The sequence below is a fragment of the Parasteatoda tepidariorum genome, chromosome 5 (genome assembly GCF_982258835.1).
Source record: "Parasteatoda tepidariorum strain Cologne lab strain chromosome 5, Ptep-v5.0, whole genome shotgun sequence".
Taxonomy (NCBI): Eukaryota; Metazoa; Arthropoda; class Arachnida; order Araneae; family Theridiidae; genus Parasteatoda; species Parasteatoda tepidariorum.
Genome location: NC_141759.1, coordinates 43248881 through 43274466, shown reverse-complemented (window position 1 = coordinate 43274466; position 25586 = coordinate 43248881). Strand labels below are relative to the sequence as shown.

The following is a 25586-nucleotide window of genomic DNA, read 5'->3' as shown; positions in this document are numbered from 1 at the left end:
ATTGAATGCTGTATTATATTATACTTCGATTGATGCTAACCCATACTGTGATTACTTGGGACAAGTATTTTCTTATTCGTGAAGTGCAACACGTTTTACCTTTGTCTAAAATTCAATGGTGTCTCATGCAATGGGCTTGACTAAACTTACACTCTCAATACACTTGGTGGGTATCTTTTCATCCATGGAATTCCCTGTTTTATTTTAGTCCATTATTGAATGCTGTATTATATTATACTTCGATTGATGCTAACCCATACTGTGATTACTTGGGACAAGTATTTTCTTATTCGTGAAGTGCAACACGTTTTACCTTTGTCTAAAATTCAATGGTGTCTCATGCAATGGGCTTGACTAAACTTACACTCTCAATACACTTGGTGGGTATCTTTTCATCCATGGAATTCCCTGTTTTATTTTAGTCCATTATTGAATGCTGTATTATATTATACTTCGATTGATGCTAACCCATACTGTGATTACTTGGGACAAGTATTTTCTTATTCGTGAAGTGCAACACGTTTTACCTTTGTCTAAAATTCAATGGTGTCTCATGCAATGGGCTTGACTAAACTTACACTCTCAATACACTTGGTGGGTATCTTTTCATCCATGGAATTCCCTGTTTTATTTTAGTCCATTATTGAATGCTGTATTATATTATACTTCGATTGATGCTAACCCATACTGTGATTACTTGGGACAAGTATTTTCTTATTCGTGAAGTGCAACACGTTTTACCTTTGTCTAAAATTCAATGGTGTCTCATGCAATGGGCTTGACTAAACTTACACTCTCAATACACTTGGTGGGTATCTTTTCATCCATGGAATTCCCTGTTTTATTTTAGTCCATTATTGAATGCTGTATTATATTATACTTCGATTGATGCTAACCCATACTGTGATTACTTGGGACAAGTATTTTCTTATTCGTGAAGTGCAACACGTTTTACCTTTGTCTAAAATTCAATGGTGTCTCATGCAATGGGCTTGACTAAACTTACACTCTCAATACACTTGGTGGGTATCTTTTCATCCATGGAATTCCCTGTTTTATTTTAGTCCATTATTGAATGCTGTATTATATTATACTTCGATTGATGCTAACCCATACTGTGATTACTTGGGACAAGTATTTTCTTATTCGTGAAGTGCAACACGTTTTACCTTTGTCTAAAATTCAATGGTGTCTCATGCAATGGGCTTGACTAAACTTACACTCTCAATACACTTGGTGGGTATCTTTTCATCCATGGAATTCCCTGTTTTATTTTAGTCCATTATTGAATGCTGTATTATATTATACTTCGATTGATGCTAACCCATACTGTGATTACTTGGGACAAGTATTTTCTTATTCGTGAAGTGCAACACGTTTTACCTTTGTCTAAAATTCAATGGTGTCTCATGCAATGGGCTTGACTAAACTTACACTCTCAATACACTTGGTGGGTATCTTTTCATCCATGGAATTCCCTGTTTTATTTTAGTCCATTATTGAATGCTGTATTATATTATACTTCGATTGATGCTAACCCATACTGTGATTACTTGGGACAAGTATTTTCTTATTCGTGAAGTGCAACACGTTTTACCTTTGTCTAAAATTCAATGGTGTCTCATGCAATGGGCTTGACTAAACTTACACTCTCAATACACTTGGTGGGTATCTTTTCATCCATGGAATTCCCTGTTTTATTTTAGTCCATTATTGAATGCTGTATTATATTATACTTCGATTGATGCTAACCCATACTGTGATTACTTGGGACAAGTATTTTCTTATTCGTGAAGTGCAACACGTTTTACCTTTGTCTAAAATTCAATGGTGTCTCATGCAATGGGCTTGACTAAACTTACACTCTCAATACACTTGGTGGGTATCTTTTCATCCATGGAATTCCCTGTTTTATTTTAGTCCATTATTGAATGCTGTATTATATTATACTTCGATTGATGCTAACCCATACTGTGATTACTTGGGACAAGTATTTTCTTATTCGTGAAGTGCAACACGTTTTACCTTTGTCTAAAATTCAATGGTGTCTCATGCAATGGGCTTGACTAAACTTACACTCTCAATACACTTGGTGGGTATCTTTTCATCCATGGAATTCCCTGTTTTATTTTAGTCCATTATTGAATGCTGTATTATATTATACTTCGATTGATGCTAACCCATACTGTGATTACTTGGGACAAGTATTTTCTTATTCGTGAAGTGCAACACGTTTTACCTTTGTCTAAAATTCAATGGTGTCTCATGCAATGGGCTTGACTAAACTTACACTCTCAATACACTTGGTGGGTATCTTTTCATCCATGGAATTCCCTGTTTTATTTTAGTCCATTATTGAATGCTGTATTATATTATACTTCGATTGATGCTAACCCATACTGTGATTACTTGGGACAAGTATTTTCTTATTCGTGAAGTGCAACACGTTTTACCTTTGTCTAAAATTCAATGGTGTCTCATGCAATGGGCTTGACTAAACTTACACTCTCAATACACTTGGTGGGTATCTTTTCATCCATGGAATTCCCTGTTTTATTTTAGTCCATTATTGAATGCTGTATTATATTATACTTCGATTGATGCTAACCCATACTGTGATTACTTGGGACAAGTATTTTCTTATTCGTGAAGTGCAACACGTTTTACCTTTGTCTAAAATTCAATGGTGTCTCATGCAATGGGCTTGACTAAACTTACACTCTCAATACACTTGGTGGGTATCTTTTCATCCATGGAATTCCCTGTTTTATTTTAGTCCATTATTGAATGCTGTATTATATTATACTTCGATTGATGCTAACCCATACTGTGATTACTTGGGACAAGTATTTTCTTATTCGTGAAGTGCAACACGTTTTACCTTTGTCTAAAATTCAATGGTGTCTCATGCAATGGGCTTGACTAAACTTACACTCTCAATACACTTGGTGGGTATCTTTTCATCCATGGAATTCCCTGTTTTATTTTAGTCCATTATTGAATGCTGTATTATATTATACTTCGATTGATGCTAACCCATACTGTTATTACTTGGGACAAGTATTTTCTTATTCGTGAAGTGCAACACGTTTTACCTTTGTCTAAAATTCAATGGTGTCTCATGCAATGGGCTTGACTAAAACTTACGCTCTGACTACTCTTGGTGGACATTTTCTCATCCGTGGAATACTCTTAGTTTTATTTCAGTTTTTTTATTGAATGGTATATTAAATTGCTTTGATTAATGTAAACCCATACTAATATTACCTGCGCGCACATATTTCAGGACGATAAGTTAATAAAAAGCTTACCAGTAAAGTTGTATGTTGCATGGATTCCTCTGAAGGAGGTGCTTAGATTTGCAATCAGTCTGAAAGCTGTTGAAGGAAAAGACGAAGTGATGATGACGGGAGAAGTGTAGTTGCCACAGTAGCGACCCATAAAGTTAGATTGATCTGAGAAAGAAGTGAGAAAATATTAAAGTGGTTGAAAAAATATTAAAACAAAGTCAATAAACTGCATATTTATTAACGTGGGATTTCTTTATCTCAAATGATTTTTTTGAACAATGATGTTAAAATCTATTTCCATATTAAATTGTTTAGCTTAATAGTAAATTCATGCATTTTATAATAGCATATGAATTATTTTCGAGCTGCTCTTCTTCATAGATATTATTGCTGTACTTTAAAAAAAAAAAAAATTATAGTATGGTTAGTTATAAAAACAATGAATATAAGCCTGATCTCTCTCAGTTCTCTGGGGCATGCGGGCAAGTTTCTAAAAATATAATTCGGGTGTTCCATATTTTCATGACATAGACATCAATAATAGTAAAGAGATAAAATCTTAGATTAAATAATATTAATAAAAGGCGCAACACACATAAGTTAAGTTCTTAAGTTAAAATTCTTGTTAATTCCTAATCAGTGGTTTTTGGTGCTCTGAGTAAAATGCTAATTAAATATTAAAGAATGATGACCGTAAATTGTCAATGTTAACAAAGCTAAGTTCTTAAGCGTAGCTATCAACTGTCTATCCCTTTAAAAACTTTATTTCGCCTTTAATTTATGTTATCGAGTCAAAATTCTGACATTATTATATAATAATAATAATTTGATGAACTACTTTTAATGCATAACGAATCCTTAGGGGTTATCTAACCACTAGTTGAGAAACCATGATTAAAACTGTACTATCTACAGGGGCCGTTCAAAAAGTACGTACACAAAAATGGAGAAATTTTAAACCCCTCCCCCCCTTCGTACATTACCGTACATAAGGTCTTACTCCCCCCCCTTAGAGTACGTACATTTTATTAGTCTACCCCCCTTTTTGATAAAAATTAAAATAATTATGTTTTAAATAAAATTAAATATTTACTTAAGGAGGGTGTAGGATAAAGTCAAATTTAAATTTGGTGTATGTTTATAAAGTACGTACTTTGTATAATACCTCCCCCCTCCCCATCGTACAAAACCGTACATAATAGCAAATCCCCTCCCCCCCCCTTCGGGATGTACGTACTTTTTGAACGGCACCACAGTTGCTCAATTGATGTTTGATCAAAAGTCTAAAATTTTCAGAATAATAAAAATACAGTCAATTCGCTATAACTCGAAGTACGATAACTCGAATATTACTATAACTCGATTTTTTTTTATAAGATCCCGACCCTTTTATCTTCAATTTCATGTAAATTATTCTCGATTACTTGAATTTTACTCCCTTTAACTCGATTTTTTTTTGGATCTTTTAAAACAAGAAAAAAACCCAGGAGCTGATATCTTGCCCCTTCCTTTGCAAAACACGCACAATGTCTTTCGCATTCTTCATGGAGAAGGTAAAGCTGTCCCTCTTGAAGTATGTGAACAGTGATTAAATGAAACGTTACCAAATTTACTTCAAGGATACAGTTAAAATGATGTTTTCAATATTGATGAAATGGGTTTATTTTTTAAATGTCTTCCAAATAAGACTATGATGTTTAAGGATGAAAACTGCTCAAGGGGTAAAATGAGCAAGGAACGTTTCACTGTCCTAGTTGAAGGAAATGCGTCTGGGACAGAGAAATTGCCCTTACTTGTTATCGGAAAATACCGAAATCCCCGATGTTTCAAGAATGTAAAAACGTATCCTTTGGATTACAAGTCTAACAAAAAGTTTTGGATGACATCAGTTTTATTTGAAGACTATGTAAGAAAATTGGATCGGAAATTTTTCGCTAAAAAAAGAAAAGTGATACTCTTTATGGATAAATGCACAGCGCATAGTGATCTACCTAATTTGAAAGCAGTAAGCTTGCAGTTTCTCCCGCCAAACACAACAGCAAAGTTGCAGCCGATGGACCAGGGTATCATAAAGTACTTCTAACAGTCTTATCGTAAATGGCTTGTCAGAAAAATGATCTTAAATATTGTAAGCATTTAGAAGATTTGTAATTAATAAGCATTAATTAAATTATGCGACAATATTTTGAAAGTCCAAAGCCGAAACTAACAGTAAGTCGAACTTCCGATATGTCGAAGTTTTTCGTCAGTCCTATCAGATTCGAGTTATCGCGAATTCACTGTATAAATTTTTTTAATAAAGATGAAAGCATGGATTTTTAATTTTTGACTAGAAAAAGCTGAAGCTTTCCAACGAAACTTTATGACCTGCCAGTTGAAGTTGAATATTTTCTTTTGCCGGATAATGAGTGAGATGAAACGAGTCACGTCGTAACTATTCTGCTAGAGTTTTCTTAGAATAATAATTAGTTGATATGTGTTCAAAACCGTGATAGGACGGGATATTTAAAACTAGGTTTACGGGATGCGTCATTTTGACGGATTTCGAATTTTGTAAGGAACATTACAAAACCCGTTTGCATTTTTATTTTATCTCTTGTAATGACTTTTATCCATTGATCGAGGTAAATATATATTGAAGTCTATTTTCTTCAAAAGCGTTGAAATATTGAAATTCTCTTTGTGGTATACCTATCTCTACGGATATGCGTCAATTTGACGCGATCGTAATTTAGACAAAATTTTGAGTAAACATGCAAACATGACATCAATTATAAATAAGAATGTACCGACAATACTTTGATCCGTTATCGCTATCTAAAATGAAACAAGCGATAAACAACTGTTGCCGATAAGCAATAATAGAAAGAACAAACGCAGAATGTCAGACTTTGAAGGTTTCAGTTGTTTATTTCGAGTATTAAAAAATAAAATACTAGAATATTTCATAAATATATCTCATATTTTCCTTTTTTCTTTCTTACAGTACATAATTACATAGCTTTCTAAGTGCAGAGATGCCAACTGCTCCGGATACGCCACAATTTTAATAAAACGGGAAATAACTACTAAATAAATTTTGCAAATCATCATCAATATTTATCTGGGCGCCTGGGGCCGTTTTCCCATTCGTCTTGAATTGTGATGTTTAGGGTGGTTCTTTCTGGTAATTGGAATGCAATTGAAGTAAAAGGAATTTAAATATTTCGAATTTTAGATAAAATTACGTCACTGCAAAAGTAAGCTGCCATCGGCCTGAGGTTTACGTCTTTTCTTAAGTTTTCAAAAGTAAAAATTTCGTTGAATCCTGCGGTGTCACCATTTTTGGTTTTTTCAAAAAATCTGAAATTAAGCTTTGCAATATGATGATCTAAAGAATCTATGTAGAGGTCGCGATGTATGTTTTTATTTCTGATAAACCATCTTGTTTTTGTTATTTTCCTGAGGATTTTATTCTGGCATATTTTGAGTTTTTTAAGGAGTGATGTGGAGATGTTGCACCAAGCTGGGGATGCATAAGTCAGGATGGGACGGATCATAAATTTTGCAAATCTTTCTTTTTTTATTTATAAAAAACTGGGCACCTGGGCCGCGCAGAAGGCCCCTATCCCTTTCATCATGAAATAGGATAAAAAGTTAAAATAAAAGACAGTTTGAGTTCAGTAGTCTATGGCAGTGGTTCTTAACCTTTTTAAGCCGCGACCCAAATTTGAGAAATATGTTCATGTCGCGACCCAAAAAAAAGTCAAAATTAGGCTGAGTAAGCCACAATGACTTCTTCTAGGAGGTGTTGGTATAACTTATTATTTGGTGTATTACTAACTTTTTTGGTTCGACTTAGCGCGACTCAAGAAATATGCTTCGCGACCCATAGGTTAAGAACCGCTGGTCTATGGGGTGGCTGTAAATTTTGCAAATTATAAGTGGTGAATTATATAAGCCTACGAATTATTTAGAAATAGTGGTGGATAAAAAATCTACTAAATTGAATTTATTAAACCGAGAATCACAATTGATAAAGAACCACTTTAAAATATATATTTGCTGTCCGAAGCAAGTTGGCATCTGTGTAAATGCTGTTATATGTTCATACGTTCATGCGTCGAATTGACGCGTGTCCGTAGAGATGGGTATATAAGAAACGTCCGTAAACCTAGTGTTAGGGAAGAAGCGAAACATATCAATATGTAAGTAAGAAACTTAAAAAAATAGGCCAAAGAAAGACATTTATTATTAGCCATTATATATCTTATACTAACTTTCACTTACCTCCAAGAACGTAAAAAACATTGTTCCTGCAATAGTGGGAAACTTCTCCAGGGATGTCGAGAACATCGAAACGTATAACGGCTGTTTTGTTTTCATAATGGTCATTGTATATCTTCCATTTGCAATCGATAACAGTATGTGTTTCAACAGTGAAGTTTGGAGTTGCCATAATTCCAGTGGGAGGAAATAAAGCACCACCGCAATCTATAAAAAGAACACTTGATTTGGTTTTTATCGAATAGTTAAATATATAGGGCTATTTACTTCATTAACCCAACTGCAAAACTTAAATTTTTTATTTCAAATTTCTGACAACGGTGGGTAGCTGACTGTCTAAAACAGGGGTTTCCAACTTATACGTGGCTGTGGGCAGCAATTTAACACGTTCACGCCGGGGTGACCCACCGGTGGGTCACGCTAGATTATCTCAACTTGGCAGCGCACCAGAGTAAAAACTGGTAAGAATAAATTTCATTTTTTAGTTTTTTTTCCGGGAATAATAAAAATCCATAACTACCAATTGTTTTTAACGGATGCAATTTTTATATTGAATTGCTTCTTCGACGTGATAAATTTCCTTGCAGTGACTTGTTATTGTTGAGAATAGATTAACTCCACCCTAATATTGCCTAATATTGAAATAGTTCTTCTACCAGTATTTTCTCTTTTCCCGCACCAGTATTTTCACTTTTCTCGGCGTGAACGTGTTAAAACACCAGTCAAATGGCAGGCCACAACTTTATCAAAATTTTATATAGGATTCTTTTAAGTTGGAAGGAAAGTTAAATATTACTGTCAGATATTTATCAAAGTTTTTTTAATAGCAAAATATCATGCAGTTAAGCAAAATATCATGCATTACAAATAATGCTTGTTACGTATCATTTTGAATCTTCTCTTAAGCAGAAACTTAGTGACAAGATTTTTTTTCTTTTAAGTTTAATTCTGTGATAAATTAACACTTTTTTCGACTTATTAGGAATTATAGCAACAAAAAAAAATTCTCAAGCATGTGAAATTAATTTTTTTTTCTTTTCCTCTCATGCGATATTCAATTCAAGGAATTTAAATAAAACATGATTCATTCCCCCTTTTATGCGCTTTAAAATTTACAAATGTAAATAATTTCGTCCATAATGAGTGGTTTCAAAAAATTAAACGGGAGAATTTCTTCGAGAAAATTTCTGATACTCACTTGTAAAATTATATTCACAAAATACACAAAATAAGCAAAATAAAAAAGAGCAACATACACGATTACTTTTGTATTTGAATAAATATTTTCTTGGATGCAAAACCAGAGAAATAAATTTTTTTGCACCGTTGGTATGTTAAATTTCACAGAAACGAAGAAATTAGGTTTTTTTAAATGAACGAAAAGTATTTTAAACCCACATAGATTTTTTACGAAAATTGTTCGCAAAAAAAAAACGACAACTAATATATTTTAGTTCGCGGGCCACAAACAAAAGCTTCGCGGGCTGGGTGCGGCCAGCGGGCCGACAGCCCTGAAGTAAAAGATCAGTGACAGGTGGCGAAATACACGGAATAATTAAAATTTTCACACGTTGGGCAGAGAACGGGTCAGATTAATTGATTTTACCATTAGTATCTTTTATCCCACTGAAACAGAAAATCTTTATCTGAAATTTTTTATGTTTAATTCTTTTATGAATGTTTTGTGATGTCATGATTGAGTTTTGAGCACTTAATTTCACATAAAATGGATCAAGTGTTACCTATTTTATTTACTAGCGTCGTTGAACAGTCGACCCAATTTTAGGTTTACGATTATTAATGTTCAACTCCGTAGCCTTGGAATTTTGAACCTAATCTAGAAGACAATCTTGAAGACAAGGGAACTTCTGGATCAAGTATGGAAGAAAATTTGCTTTCGTGGCTGACTTTTTATGGAACTAACCCTCATTTGCGTTACATGAAGAGGAAAGACACGAAAATATCCCACAATTAGCCTGATGGCAAGGGGGACTCTCCGATCCCTTGCCTTCGACCAGCCATCGCTGGGATTCGAACGCTTTATCCCCTGAGCCACCACGTCTCTATAAATCATATTCTTTTTATTTTAGAAGATCCAAGATATAGTTAGACTGTTATTTCCTAATTTCACTTTCTACTAAGCCTTTCTTCGAAAGTTAAATTGAAGACTTTACCACTTTCTTCTTCTGTAGAATAAGAGAGCGTGAATCCTTGGCCAGCATTCAAACCATGCGTCCAAAGAATAATATCCAAAGTTCCAGATGAGGACGAAATCGGAGCTGGCACTACATTCCCACAAATATAACTAGTCCCTCCTGTCCTCCAATTTGTTGAATTATACATCTGGAAATTAAGAAAAAAAAAGAGTTCAAATTTTATACATTTTAACATGAGACAGTTTTGAATATTTAGATATTATTTTACAGATCCGGTTAAATTATTTGTGCTTAGTGGGGGACAATTTTCGATTACTTCTAATTTAATATAATATTAATACATTATACTTGTTAATACTATCAAAAATATTTTTTGAAATTACGGAAATTCGATATTAGGTAGAGTGTCTGCATAGGTGTAATGAAAAATATCTACATATAAATAAAGGTGTCAAAAATATTGTTACAAAGAAAATGAAAATTTGTAAATTTAATTTTATTTCCCCTTTTAAAATTAATACTTGCATATACAATATCTACATAGTATATCAGGTTGGTAAAATACGTTCATAAAATCTTGCAACTGACGAATATTGGGCTGCCAACTCGATTTTCACAAACTATTTTATAAAGTGGTTGACATTTAAGAACTAAAACTTTTAAAAATTTCTAGAAATTTTACCAAAATTTTGAAAGTTTTACCGCAAAGGAACTGGATAAAAGTAACTTTTCATTTAAACTTTTGAATCAGTTACACGTAGTGTTAAAGTAAAAAACTTGAAATCAAATTTATGATTCAAAGAAGGATACATTAAAAACACAATTTTAGCTACCACTAGAAGAAATTTTTTCAAAAAGTGCAGAAAGGTGACAGTATGCGAAACTTAACAAAGATGTTAGATCATGGAAAAGAAAAGAAATTGGTAGCTAAACCATTTCATTTCTAGATTTCTTACAAAATAAAGTAATAACTTTTGCATTTTTAATTATAAGCCATACACATTAATTGCTTTTCCCCAGATAATGAACAGCCCTGTATGTACGTTTAAACTAATAATATGAATCAGTAGTGAGGAATTTTTTTAAAACTCCTCTTAAATACCCTGCAGATGAGAACTGGTTTTATTACCAGATTTTTTTTTCTTACCAGATTACAAACAGTTAAGTTTCTAACACATTAGTTTAGCTCCGAATTTTAGATTTTTGGAAGGATTTTTGTTATAAATAAAGTTTAAGAAGCTAAACAAGTTTTTTAAAAATTAAACATATGTATTGATATTTCACTTCTATTGTAAAAAATATCAAAAAAAAAAAAATACTTAAAAGTTGGTGGCTTTGTCTTCACCACATTAGCTTCGGGTAGCTTTTAAATAGAAGGCTATTTGATCATCGCGACTACCGGTATTTTTTAAAAAGTCTCAGTTAATTTTTTTTTAATACAGCTTCGTGTTTGTGTCTCAGATTATAGTTTTGGTAATGTATATAAAACTTCTCATACTCCTCGTATAACTAATATCACTGAATGAGATCTTACCACTATGTAACTGATGCAGACGCCAGTTGCTTCATCCTTTGGTAAATTGAGCTCATCGAAAGTAATTTTAATTTTTCGACCTTCTGGAGCTATTATCCTCCAATAACACTCTCTTGAACCAGAAAGAAGATTGGGATAGTTAGGAGAAGTGATCACGCCAGATGGGTTTTCGACACGTGCACCACACCCTGTTAGAACATAAGATTGTTTTAGCTTTAGAGCTTGCTTAAAATACAAGTGAAGGGACATTGTAGAACAAATTTAAACGTAGCTTTTTATGTGCTTTAGATTAAACGATTTTGTTCAAACAAAAGGTTTTAATTTATAAGAAAACGGTCCATCACATACCGTTTTCGTTGGAGAAATCACCAAGCCTCTAGTGAATTCTCGCTTCCTAATGCTTCCAAAGTCTCGAAACTTCGAGAGAGTATATAAGCATACCTGCCAACTTTTACGCATTTGGCGTAAAATTTTATTTCTAAATTTAAAGTGGTAGTAAAATGAATGCTTTCTATATATTCCTTGCATTTATAAACTTAATTTATAATATTTTTGATCCACCACTATTTTTTAAAAAAATAAGCATATATATTAATATGTAATATTATTGTAATAATCAGCATAAGCTTGTTCAAAATACAGCAAATGTTTTTGCCTAATATTGTAATTTAAATTTTATTTTACTACCAGTGGGAAAAATCATCCTTGAAAGGATTAAAAGTTGGCAGGTATGTATAAGGCTTTTGTTGACAAAAATTTTGCAAAAACTGCTATTTGCCACCACAATTGCGGCCAAGTTGGTCAGTTAGAGTTACTATCAGTTTTCCTTCTTTCTGCAAGCTGTTATTGTGCACCTATAAGTACCTACGCACAGCTAAAATGGGACTCTATAGGAAAGAAGATGCTTGATCAACAAAAAATAATTATAGATTCCATTTTTATATTCCAATTATAGATAAATCATTTTCCGAGCATTTATGGTCAGTAAAATAATGCGTTTTAATGATTTTCTGAAAGATAAAATTTTTGGGAGGAACTTGCAGTTAGCAAAATAAGAAAGCAAACAATTTTTGGTTTAATGTTTATATTTTCCCAAACTTAGATGTAATTTTAAAGATTCGAGTACTCTAGGACATAATAAAATATTTGATTTGACTATATTTTAAGTTACGAAATCAGACACAGAACCGTACTTTGTTGAATAAACATGCCTTTTTTTCAACAGATTTGGGTTCTCGACCAGATCAAGGTTCAGATCAACTGATCATGTTTCTTTACCAAATTATATAAATATTGGGGAGGGGATGCACTTGAAAGAATTAGGGTCACAATAGTTTTAGTCTAGAGAGCTATTAAAAGCTTGAATCCTTAATGTAAACTTCAATTTCTTTACATTTCACTTTATGGTCAGAAAAGTTTTTTACCTCTTCTGACCCGAGGTACACATTCGTATGCAAACATGGTACCAACGACTTAGAATACATGATATCCACGAGATGGAATAATTAAAAATTTGTGACTAACTTATCTCAAGAGTATCGAAAATGTTATTAAAGTTTGCCTTTAATTTAATATTATGAATCCAGGTTTGAAAATTTTAAATCATTATAATGAAATCGATAATATTTTTGGTAGATATGAAGTCTGTTCGTTTTCTAAAATTTTGGTACTACTTCAAAAGAAATTTCAGAAAAAGACCAACTTTATTAAAAAATTTTCAAAAAATTAAGAGAATCAAGCAATGGTCTCACAGTTCCTTTATTCAAAAGTAGTATTTGATTGAGGATTTGCTATGTACTATCAGTCATTATCCACAAATCAGGTTCGCCTTTGTCCAAAGCAAGACTCAAACAAAACCGGCTAAACATTATTTGTCTATCACGTGATATCACATGACGAAATTCTTTCTTTCAGTTTGCGTCTATAAAACAGATCAAGTTGTCGTCACGAAGCATATTATCATTCAACTACTTTTGAAAAAAATATGTCTTCCAAAGTTGTCTACTGCTACGCTTTTTGCAATATATTTTGTTGAGTGGTAGACACATAATAACAAGGGCGTTCGGAATTCTTTGTAATTTTTCCAACATATAAAAGCATCACCATCAAAAAGCTGGGATAAAATGGCTTTTTATATAAACTTTTAATCAATTATACATAGTGGTGTGAAAAACAACATTAAATCAAATTTACAAAACCAAGAATCAAGCATTAAAACATACCGTTTGAAGAAATTTTCCGAAAAAAACACAGAAAGTAGGCAGACCTGTGTTTTTTAATTGCATTGATATATTGTTAATTAAAACAAACTTATTGTAAAATGTAAAAACTAAAGTAGTTATTAATTAACTTTGATTTATTTTTATACGCTATCTTTCTTCAATGATAGATATTTTATAACCACTTGCACTTGCAAATTCATACTTATCTATTTTGATGAGCGATAGTAATGTATATTAAAAATTAGGAAATAATTACCATTAAAATCAGACGTCATTGTCACAGAGAATCCTCGTCCGGTGTTTGCGGAATTTGATTTAAATTTCATATAAGCTTGAGGGCCAGGAACTTCGATTATTGTGCTTACGTTATCTAAGTTGCCACAAAAGAGTCCAAGAAGTTCCCCTGCAAAATCATTTCATAAGGATGAATGAATTTAATAAAAAATAATCGTTTATTGAATACACTTATAGAATGGTTAGAAATTGTGATAAATAATGTATAAAATTTCATAATTTCAGTTCCTTTTTTTCGATTATCTCACTATGCTAAAAAATCGTAAGCAGCTCTGTTTTAGGTGTTTTTCAACTGAAAGTTGTATTTTATTTTGATGCACACGAATTATGAAATTTAGAAACTTGAAATCACGACAGTAAGTATGATGGAATAAAAAAAATTAATTCCTGCTAACTAGTTCGAGAATAATTAATAGTTAATTTTATTTCAAAAAATACCACGCGGGCTGATCTACTGTCGGCTAAAATGCGGCTACAGATATGAAATTTGACATGCTGAGACAGTCATTTACATTTTGAAACTTGACAATAGTTTTCTTTCAAAATTGCAATTTTCCGAAAGTTATTGCAGTTTTAAGAGCTTTTTCACAAATATATTTTTACCTGTTTGTTTTTATTTAACTAATACTTATTTATTATTTATTGTCGAAAACTATATTTAACTCTCTCTAAATTTTGTTTTGATAGTTCCGCTCTTGACTTTTAACATAATGTTAAAAGCAATAAAATTGAAAAAAATATATTTAAATATAAAAGTGAATGCTTACATTTAAAAAATAAAAGTTTAAATACAGTTAAAAAATATTAAAAAAAGATTTTATATAAATTTTAATATTTATATTCGAACTTTAATAAGATAATAATCCACAAGATAATAATAAGATAATAATCCACAAGATAATAATAAGATAACAATCCACAAGATAATAATAAGATAACAATCCCGCTCTAATCCATGCACTATTTGCTCATCAACCATTGAATGTTTCGCATTGATCATTCCAATAAATTAATATTTCATACAAAAAAAAAAGAAAAAAAAACAAAGAACATTTTGTTATTAAAATAAAAAATTCTTGTTATTTTATGTAAGAATATTCGGCTGAAATTTGAATCATAATGAAATTAATGATAAACTGGATTTGAAATATAATCAATAGTACTTTATGAAAATAACCTGAGGAATTAAGATTGTCGAAGCCAACAAAAAAAATAAACAATTTAACGAGACTTATAACAGTTCAAATTGGAAACAATTTTCATCTTTCTTTCTTTAGTCTGTTATACTTTCATAAATTTGATTTAAATGTTAAGATTTAAGACAGGCAATATCTAATCTCTCATTCCCTTATTTTTTTAAATTATACTTATTTATTTTTTAGTTATTTTTTTTCATCAAATCAAGAGTGAGATTATAAAATAAAGATATCAAGAGATCAAAGAAGATATCGAAGAAAATAAAGACATCATTTTTCTACAACATTGGAATACATAATACACCTAAACTGAAATACATTTTCGCATTCATCCTACTAAGCCCTACGTACGAGAGATGTGAGAACATTAAGTAGTCATTCCAGTGGCTTTTGAAGTATCCTAGTGTGGAAGATATTGTCAAATTGCATAAAAAATGTAGCTTGTGGAGAAAAACCAATTGCAGATTCGAAATTTGCAATGCAAAAATATCTAAGATCATGCAAAGAAAGAAACATCTTGCAAAAAAAAGTTTCTTCCCAATGAAATCAAAATCTATTGGTTAACGTAAAAAAAAAAATTCAATTCAAAAGCACCATCAATTCAAGTCAAAATATTGCTCTACTTCTTTGCATCTACTAGCATAAATATGAGCAGAGCTAAATCATTCTAATTATATTATGAGTTATATTAATACGATGACTCATAATATAATATTGTGACGGAAAACAATTAAACTTTCATTTGCTTATTTAGAGTTTTTTTTAACGTTTGATTAGTTAAGTTATAATTTTTATCGCCAATTTCTGTAGTTTCTAATTGCTTGAAGATTTATTTAAGGTCAGCTCAATTCAGGATGAGTTTTTGACTGTATTGTAGAAATATTTTGTGTTTTATAAGTGTAAAAATGCTCCAAGAGCAGTTAGCAACAAAAAGTCAGTAAGTTACTTTAGAATTTAGTAAGTTTCTTTTGGTAGTGAATTAAAATACCAAGAATGAGAACGTTATGCTGCGAAAAGTTTAAATGCTAAATCATGAAGTTTTTTTTGTCAATTTCAAGCTTACGGAAGAATATAAAGAAAAAAACAACCTTTATTTTCTACTGTCGGTGTGTACATTAAAAGCTACACGAATCCAGTGAAATTGCTGTCGGATCTTCTCTTAGTTAAGTGAAGAATTTGAATATGAAAAATACTTGCCTTCAGAGTCGTAATTTCTGATTTCCAAGTAATCTGTTAGCGTGCAGTTTTCCCTGTTGGATCGAGGAGTGTTCATGTCGTCCAGCTTCAATACGATGTGATAGCCATTTTTCATTTTAAGGAACCATTCGCATTCTTCGCTATCCCTGTAAGACATGGGATAACCTGGACTTGTGATGACAGATTTCATTGAGGAAATAGTACCTCCACAATTAGCTGGAATTAAATAATAAATATAAACTTTACATTCTATATTAATAAGAAGTGGAAGTTGATGTGATGAGAGTGCAACACCTCCTATAACTGAAAGTCTCCGCACGGTTTTTTATTGGTAGTCCGATCAGAAAACTGCGAAGGATATCCACTTTCCGAACGAGTCAGTTAATACAGAATATAGTTAAAATAAGAAAGTGGTAGCAGATATATGACTAAAAATTTGTTTTATTTATGGATATTATTGGTTTGCCTTATTCACTTGTCAACCACTACAGATTCAATTCTCAAATATATATGATAAATTTCTCTCAATTACTTTTATAAAAGATTTTGGGTTCATGCGCACAACTGGTTCACTTTTTAAACAGTCTGCGCGGAATACTTACAGAAGTCCGTGTGGAGGCTTCTTGATGTAGGAGGTGATGATCTCGCTCAACCGAAAAAGTATTCTTTCCATCCGAACAGATAAATTACTGACTTCTTGTTTTTCCTGAATAGTTGTCTAGGTTTTCGAATATTTGAAATTGGATGTCACAGGATGTCTCCAAAACGAAGAGCTTGTTAAGCTCCTTCGTTCCCTGCTTCCCGAGTCACAGAAATGATATTGGACTCACTTTCATTCAGGATATTCCCAGTTCACCGCTGTGAATCACTTTTTTATTTTACTTCTCTTTAGGTACATATAACTTCACAACATATGACTAACCCAGTATAGATGAATCAGTTAATGGCGCTTCGCGCCAATACGCTGAGCTACCACCTATTTCTTGCATCTTGCATCTCATGATTGTAAAAATAAGTTTTCTCAAATACAACGTATTTGTTTGCTTAAAATTGAAGTTTTTATTACATTTTAATACCACTGGGAAAAATGATAATGGAAGGGATTAAAAGTTGGCAGGTAAGCATCCCAGTTAACCATCCCAATACTGTAGGCTTCTACATGCAATTTAGTTTGGAAGAGGTGAACTCTACGAAAGATTTATTTACCGAATTTCTTAACACTTTACCGACCGGCCGTCGATTAATCGACGTTTTGTTCTCAACGCATACCGACCGGCCGTCGATTATTCGACGTTTGCTCCCCAGCGCTTACCGACCGGTCGTCGATTAATCGACGTTTGCTCCCCAGCGCTTACCGACCGGTCGTCGATTAATCGACTTTTGACCGATCTGTGGTGACTACGTTTTCCACCAATTCAGCATGCCCTGAAAAAAATTCAGCTGTCGTTTTCTCGAGTGCAGCTGGGTGCGACCAGATTTTCCTGCGAAAAGAGTCGGGATTTTTCATCGTGCAGCTGGGTGCGACTAGATTTTCCTGCGAGGAAAGTCGGGATTTTTTCATCGATATGAAGGCAGGGATGCCAACTGCTCCGCTTTCTGGAAAAGTTCTAATAAAGTGGTAGCAAAATATTTTGTAAGATTAGTTAAAGAAAGATAGTTACGCCTACTTTTTAATACAGTAACCAGTATATTGATGATTTAACGTTGCATTTTATATCATATTTGTAATTTTTAATATTTAGTGGTGAAGTCCGCGCGTCAGTCTAGGCCGAAACCGAGCCGGTGTCTCGGACGATCTGCAGCTGAACGGGCGGTGAAAGGGCATAGTATGTTCGAACCGCTACCGGTCGGTAAAGTGTTAAGACATGTGCAAATGGTAAAATCTACAACGAATTTAAAAGTAAACTATGTGCCATTAGAGTTGCCAGTAGATACTATCATGAACTCTGAAAGGAATATCCATTGCCTGAACAGAAGGAAAAAGAGGAACCCGAGACTACTCAAGATATCATCACTCGAGTCCCAGAGCCCAATCCCACCTCAGTGGCTGATAAAATGGAACTTAGTGCAGGTGCCCCCTGCAGGACACTGCCTCCGATACTGAAAACACCACAGAACCTCCAGCTAAAAAGAGGAAGAAGAAAGCCAAAGTCAAGCCTATCGAGTCTACTCCCACGATCCAAGACAACTGCTCTCCTTCAGATTCCTCTTCCCAGCCGGAGTCTAAGACTACTACTCCATCGGACCCAGTACCGGCAGAGCTTGAGGAGAATGCCGCTTCGGCAGTAATCATAGCTACTCCCACCGCAACTATGGACACTTTTCCTAAAAAACTGAAAACTCTTATTAGAGGACTAGAAATAGATACACATTCTCAGGAATTAGAAAAATACCTCAAAAACTTTGGACTTTTACCAGAGAAGATAGTACAACTAAAAAGGAGGAGTGGTCATCCAATCGGACAACAGTGCATATAGAAATATTTTTAACATCAGCTCAGTCCTAGAGAAGCCAGTTAGAATTGAGCGCTTCAGAGGAGGAAAATACCAGATCCAGTGCTACCGTTGTCAACAATTTGGACACACGCAACGAAACTGCCCTGCAACCAATCCCGCCTGCATGAAATGTGCCGGAGTACATTTCCATACCTGCCAACTTTTTCGGAAGATTGTATTTTGATATTTAAAGTGGTAGTAATTATATACTATTTTTTTCTTTCATAAACTTAATTTTCAGATGATTTTGATCACCACTATTCTTACAAAAATTAAGCACATATATAAATTTGCGTTACTACCATGGTTGTCAACTTAAGTTTTTTCAATTACAACGTATTTGTTTGCTTAAAATTGAAGTTTTAATTACATTTTAATACCACTGGGACAAATGATAATGGAAGGGCTTAAAAGGTGGCAGGTATGCATTTCTCGTACCAGTGTACAAAGCCCAGGACAACCCCAGACACCTGCGTCAACTGCAACGGTGAGCACTCAGCCTGTTTTACGGGCTGTGGTGCAAGACCCAGGAAAGCGCCGAAAGCGAGGAGATCTCATCCCGAGAAAGCTACCGACAACGCCACCAGATTTTTGCAGCTCTTCAAGGAGATGAAAGAACTTTTGAAGGACGAAGAGCTTATTAAGCTTTTACGTTCCTTACTTCCAGAGTCTCAAAACTGATGGAGGACTCACTTTCTCCCAGGATTTTCTCTATCCTGACGTCACAGTTTACCACTGTGATTCACTTTTGTATCCCATTTCTTATAGGCAACATGACTCACAGTTATACGACCTACTAGAATCGACGAATCAGTTGGTGGCCCTTCTGGCCAAATACTAAGTTACTACTAATATCAAGCATCTACTATCCATAATGAAATGCCGTATGATAGATAAAGCTTTATATAATTCCAAACAAAATCATTCTTGTAAATGGCATCCCGTGCTGAGGCTTTCTCTTGTCTACAATTTACTAATGTGCGCTCCTTTTGTAACTTCTTAATTGCAAGACATCTTAATAAATTCGCATTAGGCTGTACATGTACGTTTACTAGTTACATTTGAAAAATGAATTTTTCATTCCTTGATTCAATTGAACGAAAAGTTCATTTTTTCGAAGGTCACCTTTGAGTTAATTTATTGAAAAAATGATTGATTTCATACCAATCATTGGTTCAAATTTACAGCCACGAGCAAATTTAGTAGATAGATGCCTTCTGTGGGGAATGAGTCATTACTTCCCACATCAGAAAGCCTCCACACGGTTTTTTTATAAGTAGTCTGCGCAGACTATTTAAAAAGTGAACCTGTTGTGCGCATGAATCCAAATTTTTTTGTAAATGTTTTGATTGATTGATATGAGTGGAATCTTGGTGTTAAGCGCGAAGCGCTTCTAACCGATTCATCTATACTGTTTTGGCATTTAGTCCAGAGGTCATATACAGTTCAAAGTTCTAAGTTAGGATCAGATAATAAGTCTATGATGAGGTGAGGCATGAGTTGATTCAGTAGTACATCAGTTGTATGGGGAATTCCCCTGGATTAAAGTTGTGAGAAGATGCAGTACGTCTTGGTCCTTCAGCAAGTCTTTAAGTTCACTGACGAGGCTAACAAGTCTGTGGGCTGTAGAAGTAGGTGTGTCCTTGGTCGTTTTTCTCTTTCGACTGTGACGGGCCTCGCACCCAGTGAAATTTGAGGTGTGGTTTTGCATGCAGTTGCAGCATTTAGCTGGGGAGTCTCGGCTCTTTCTGCACTGGAATGAATAGTGCCCTTCGGCACATTTCATGCACCTTGGGCTGGAGGAGCAGGAACGTTGGGTGTGGCCGAAACTCTGACATCGAAAACACTGCAGCGGCCGCCGGCCGCTGTGGTATTTCTCTATGCTGATCGGGACCTGCTTGATGCTCTCAATATGGTAGATCATCTCGTGATTGGCTAGCATTGGCATAACGATGAGGTACAGGGGGAGTGGCCTAAAGGCTTCACACACTTTCTTCTTAAACTGGACTATTTTCAGGATTTCAATGTTCCGCTTCTCTAATTCAAGGGATATTTAATCTGTACTAAAATCATCAGGAAGGCCACGGATGAGGACTTTAGCATTTTTAACTGGGTGAGCTTTTTCTACTGAAGTGGAAGGCTCTGTGGCATTGTTGGTAGTCTCCTCCGTAGGTTCTGATGCAGTAATAGGGGTGGACTCCGGCATGAAAAGAGATTCCGGAGGAGTGCAGCTTTTCTGGGTCATGGATGGGTCAACATTTTCTGTAGCTACGGCAGACTTTTTTTTTCCTCTTCTTTCTCTTTTTAGCTGGTGGCTCTTTGTTGTTTCTATTTTGGATCTCAGGTTCAGTGGCTGATGTCTCTTCGTCTTTATCCATATTCAAATCTTTACTGGAAGGAGTTGTGATATTATTCGGAACACTGTGCTCGGAAACGGGCTCAGTCTCTATTTCATTAGTAACACTACTTTCTGGGATGGTCACAGGGATTTCCGCTGTCTCAGTGATAGTTGTCTCCATTGTAGTTGAAGCAGTTGGCTTCTTTTGACTCGACTCAACAGTTTGAATTGCGGACACCGCTGCGTTAAAGAGTTCGTTGTAATATCTACTTGGTGTTGAGGTAGAAATCTCTCCAATGGAATCTCGCAGCTTACGAAGTTCCACGATATCAGTAGTTTGTTCTAGAAGAAACTTTGAGTAAAGTGCGTAGTTCATAGATCTGGCCGGTAAAAACCTTTTGACGATCGAAGATGTCTCATATAAGTCTGATGCTGGCATACGGCCGGAAGGGAAAACTTTTCCTCCGCGGGCAGTTCGGTGAAACGGCATAATTGCGGAGCAGAGAAAAACACGTCCCTCCTCGTTGTCGCCTCTCCAAACCTGGCAGCCTGACCACGAATCCAACTCCCAGCCTCCTGGTTTACTGATCTTTTTGTAAATGTAATTGAGAGAAGTATCATATGTATTTGAAAATTGAATCTGTAGTGGTTGACAAGTAAGTAAGACAAACCAATCATACTCAAAAATTAAACAAATTTTTAGACATATATTTGCTACCACTGTCTTATTTTACTAGATTTTGGATAAATGCTTCGTTCGTAAACTGGTTTACCTTCATAGTGGTCTGATCGGACTAACTATAAAAAATCTTGTGGAGGCTTTCAGTTATTGTTATAAATTTATAAGTCAACATAAGTCATTGTTACAAATTAATCAAAAGATGATTCGATTCTTCGAATATTTAAATGGTAACATCACTAATCTTATTTGACTTACATCTCTGCTTAATTAGAATCGAATTTATTGCACGTTCTATAAAAATTATTTATCTGTGATCTATTATATAAAATTAGCATAGGCAGAATAAACGTGGGGTTACATCGGCAAGGTAGTGGTTTGAAAAGTATTAGAAACCGGGCGATTATTTGCTTTATAGTTACGCTTTTGAAGCGTGCTTTTATGTACATATTAATGTATACAGTGTGCAAAAAAAATGAAATACCTTAAATAACTTTCTATCCTAATAATCAGATTTTCACGAATCAGAACTCATTCTTAATAGTTAAATATGGTGACCTTAATTATACAAATTAATTAACGCAAGTGATATTTTATTACGAAATCAGACACAAAAACGTGCTGCAATAATTACAGTTTTACCATTTTTACAATCAGTCACACCATGTGTTGGCAAAGTTTGTAACTAATTTTGACATTGTTCATAATAAAATAACTGATTTTTTTAGCAACTGAATTTTTCATATCCTTTGTAATTTGGGGCACAACCGTTACTTTATTAGTTAAAATAGTTGAAACGTTAAATTTTCCGAAGCTTATCGTGAAGTAGAACCATATAGGTTTGGTAACAAAATTAATGCTTTTCACGAGTCGAGTTTTCTTGATTTACAAATACTATTAAATTATTTATATTCGAATAACTTAATTGTTTGTCAACAATGTATTCACACAAAACAGCGTTTCACATTAATATACATGTCACGATTCGTATTATTTCAGTTTGCGAATTCATATCACTACATCATCTTGGTTTGTAAATAACACTTTGCAATTCACATTTATGTGATCGGAAAAATGACAGGTCAACATTTAAAGGGTACACAAAAAAAAATTATTCGCGGAACCCATGCATGTTTGGAAACACCAGTGAAAGTCCTGAGAATAAAAAAACTGGAAAACGAAGTAACTGTTACTAAGTGAAAAGAAACTCCAGATATGTAATGAACCTTTTATAAAATCAACGTGAAACAATAAAAGCTGGAAGAAGCGACCACAAACTATAATATAAGCTTCACATATGCTTCGTAAAATGTCGTACAATAGCAAAAATCTGAGCAAAAACATTTGAAGCTAAAATTGCCAATCTGACGGTGGAATCGACCACAAAAGAATTGTAAATTATGCTTTTCAAGTGGCACCACAGAAAAAAGTTCAAATAGGAGAGATCTTGTTGATTCGTGTAGGCCAGGCAACATCTCCACAAGCACCCAAAAACTGGAAGCAAAATTGCTTAATTTTTTTTTCGTTTCTCGATAAAATGAAACATTTGTAACATATTAAAATTGGTTCAGAATGTATATCTAGCACTTAATCAGAACGCTTGGGTATTTAAAAATAAACTGTTCTTCTAAAATTTGATTTTTTACCACTTTTTATGATTGTTGTCACACATTCATCAGATTAAACAACCTACAGGAGTCACTATGCTACGTCAAAATAATTTCTGACACCACAGCTTAAGTATGATAGCGCTCAAACTTGCTGGAGCCAGTTACATACTTGCCTACTCTTCCGGATTTTCCGGAAGATTTTATTTTCATATTTAAAGTGGTAGTAACTAGATACTATTTTTTCTTTTATAATCTTAATTTTTAAATGATATTGATCACCACTATTCTTACAAAAATTAAGCACAGATATAAATATGCGTTACTATCATGGTTGTCAACTTAAGTTTTCTCAAATACAACATATTTGTTTCCTTAAAAGTGAAGTTTTAATTCTATTTTAATACCACTGGAAAAAATGATAATGGAAGGGATTAAAAGTTGGCAGGTATGCAGTTACGTCTCCTGATACACTGAAGCACTACGGTCAACATGTCAGGCAAGACCAGTTGCAAGAAGATAAGGTGTTTGGTGCCATTCAAGCGATGAAGAAGTCATTATCTACTACTTTCACGAGGTGTTTTCAGACAGGCATTTTATTGCGCATCCCTTATATCGATTTTCTTTAACCTTCTTTATATTTTGGGGCAGATACTTCCGATCTCCCTGTATGTCGTTTAAAATATAGGGTAGAATTAAGTCGTAGAGACAAAATGCTCAAATGTGACTGAATGTAAACACTAAGGGGTGTCACGCGTCGTCCAAGCTTGACGGATAATTTAATTACTCTAAAGCTTCATTCCGTGTGAAATTTTATTTTAGTTTTTAGTTGTATTTGAGAATATTTTGTTATTACTATTAAACACAAACCTATACGTATTGTAGATTTAAAACCAGCTTGAGGTGTATCAACTCCAGTAACGTATCTAACGAAGATTGCATTTCCTGTACTCATTACGCTGGATGGCTGGTCGTGTCCACAAAATCTGTGTAATACTGGAGCCAGTTCAGTACCTCCATCGTGGATGTCCACGTACTCAACTTGATCTCCTTCGACGCAACTACAAATGGAATGATAAAGAACCGCTTAAATAAACATATGCATTAAACTGAACTATAGATTAAATAAAGAACACTATACCAAAAAATAAAATATATTTTAAGTAATGAAGAAATTAACTATTTTACGCAAAACATCCTTCATAAAACGATTTTTTTCGCAAAATAAGAAAAGTGGAAGCGCCTGTGTTTTTATTAATTTTGCAGAAACAATTTAGTTCTATCTACCAAATCAAATTCACAATATAAACATTTATGCTTGGATCTGAATTAAAGCACAACGCTGTTTTAAAACTAGATGGGTAGGTAAAAAATACATCAACCTGCTTTGATTTTTTCATATTGAAGTGGGTTATGAAAAATGAATATTTTGCAAGTTTGAGCTCCTGGAAATAAATCCTTCACTTGTAGAAAATTTCAAAGTTCAAGGTCATTTTCTTAAGAGTGAAATTTAAGTATAAGTAAAAGATTTATCTAAAGGATATAACATAAGAAAAAGGGTTTATCTTAAGAAAGCCACAACACCACAAAGTTTTGCTTTGCTATATTGTTAGCATATTGCTAGCCAGTTATGAATATGCACTCGTTTCCATTAAGCTTTGTTGCCTCTCAGAGTTTATGACCTGTCAAAGGTTGCTAAAAAATTCGATGTTTGGAGTTTTTCGGCATTGAAAATCTTGGTTAAACAATATCAGCCCAATATTTTCTTTACTGAATATTGAAGATCGTTGAAATACGTTGTCATACGTTATACGTATTTAGCCAGCCTCCACGCAATGCCGTGAGTGTACGTGCGCGGTATTTAACCGGTAATAACACGATGCCATGAGGGTACAAGCGCTATAATTTGCCGATATTAGCAAGATGCTGTGCATACGTGCGTCGTATTTACCCGGTGTCAGCGTGATACCGTTTGGTAACCATCACCTATCGGTTTGAAACTGCCACTGGCTAATACTCCATTTACCTATTGACCAATATTCCTTTTACCTATATTGGATTAATATCAATAAAAAATATTTCGAATACTCTTAATATGTTTTCTAAGTCGAACAAGTTTCTTTAGTGTGCTATATTTAGGAGTGAAGTATTTTCTAGTTTTAAAAGAAAGATATAATAAGAAATCTTAGCCTGCAATGTGCACACTTTTAGTGGGGTGGTGCACAGTTTAGTGGAGCCACTTCAGGGAAGCGGACTGCATTAACGAAAGGCTTAATAAATAAAACCAGAGATGCTAACTGCTCCGGATACGA

General features: G+C 33.9%; 1 protein-coding gene across 1 annotated transcript in view; it reads right to left on the bottom strand.

The window, feature by feature from the left end:
- LOC107441357 (cubilin) overlaps window positions 1-25586 on the bottom strand; it is a 208698-nt gene that overhangs the window by 44974 nt on the left and 138138 nt on the right. Inside the window, exons 46-52 of the mRNA XM_087163788.1 lie at window positions 24145-24335; window positions 16156-16371; window positions 13725-13871; window positions 11247-11434; window positions 9731-9899; window positions 7560-7763; window positions 3312-3455 (exon numbers count right to left, since the gene is read on the bottom strand). Coding sequence (XP_087019914.1) covers window positions 3312-3455; window positions 7560-7763; window positions 9731-9899; window positions 11247-11434; window positions 13725-13871; window positions 16156-16371; window positions 24145-24335 — 1259 coding nt within the window. The remainder of the gene's footprint in view (window positions 1-3311; window positions 3456-7559; window positions 7764-9730; window positions 9900-11246; window positions 11435-13724; window positions 13872-16155; window positions 16372-24144; window positions 24336-25586) is intronic.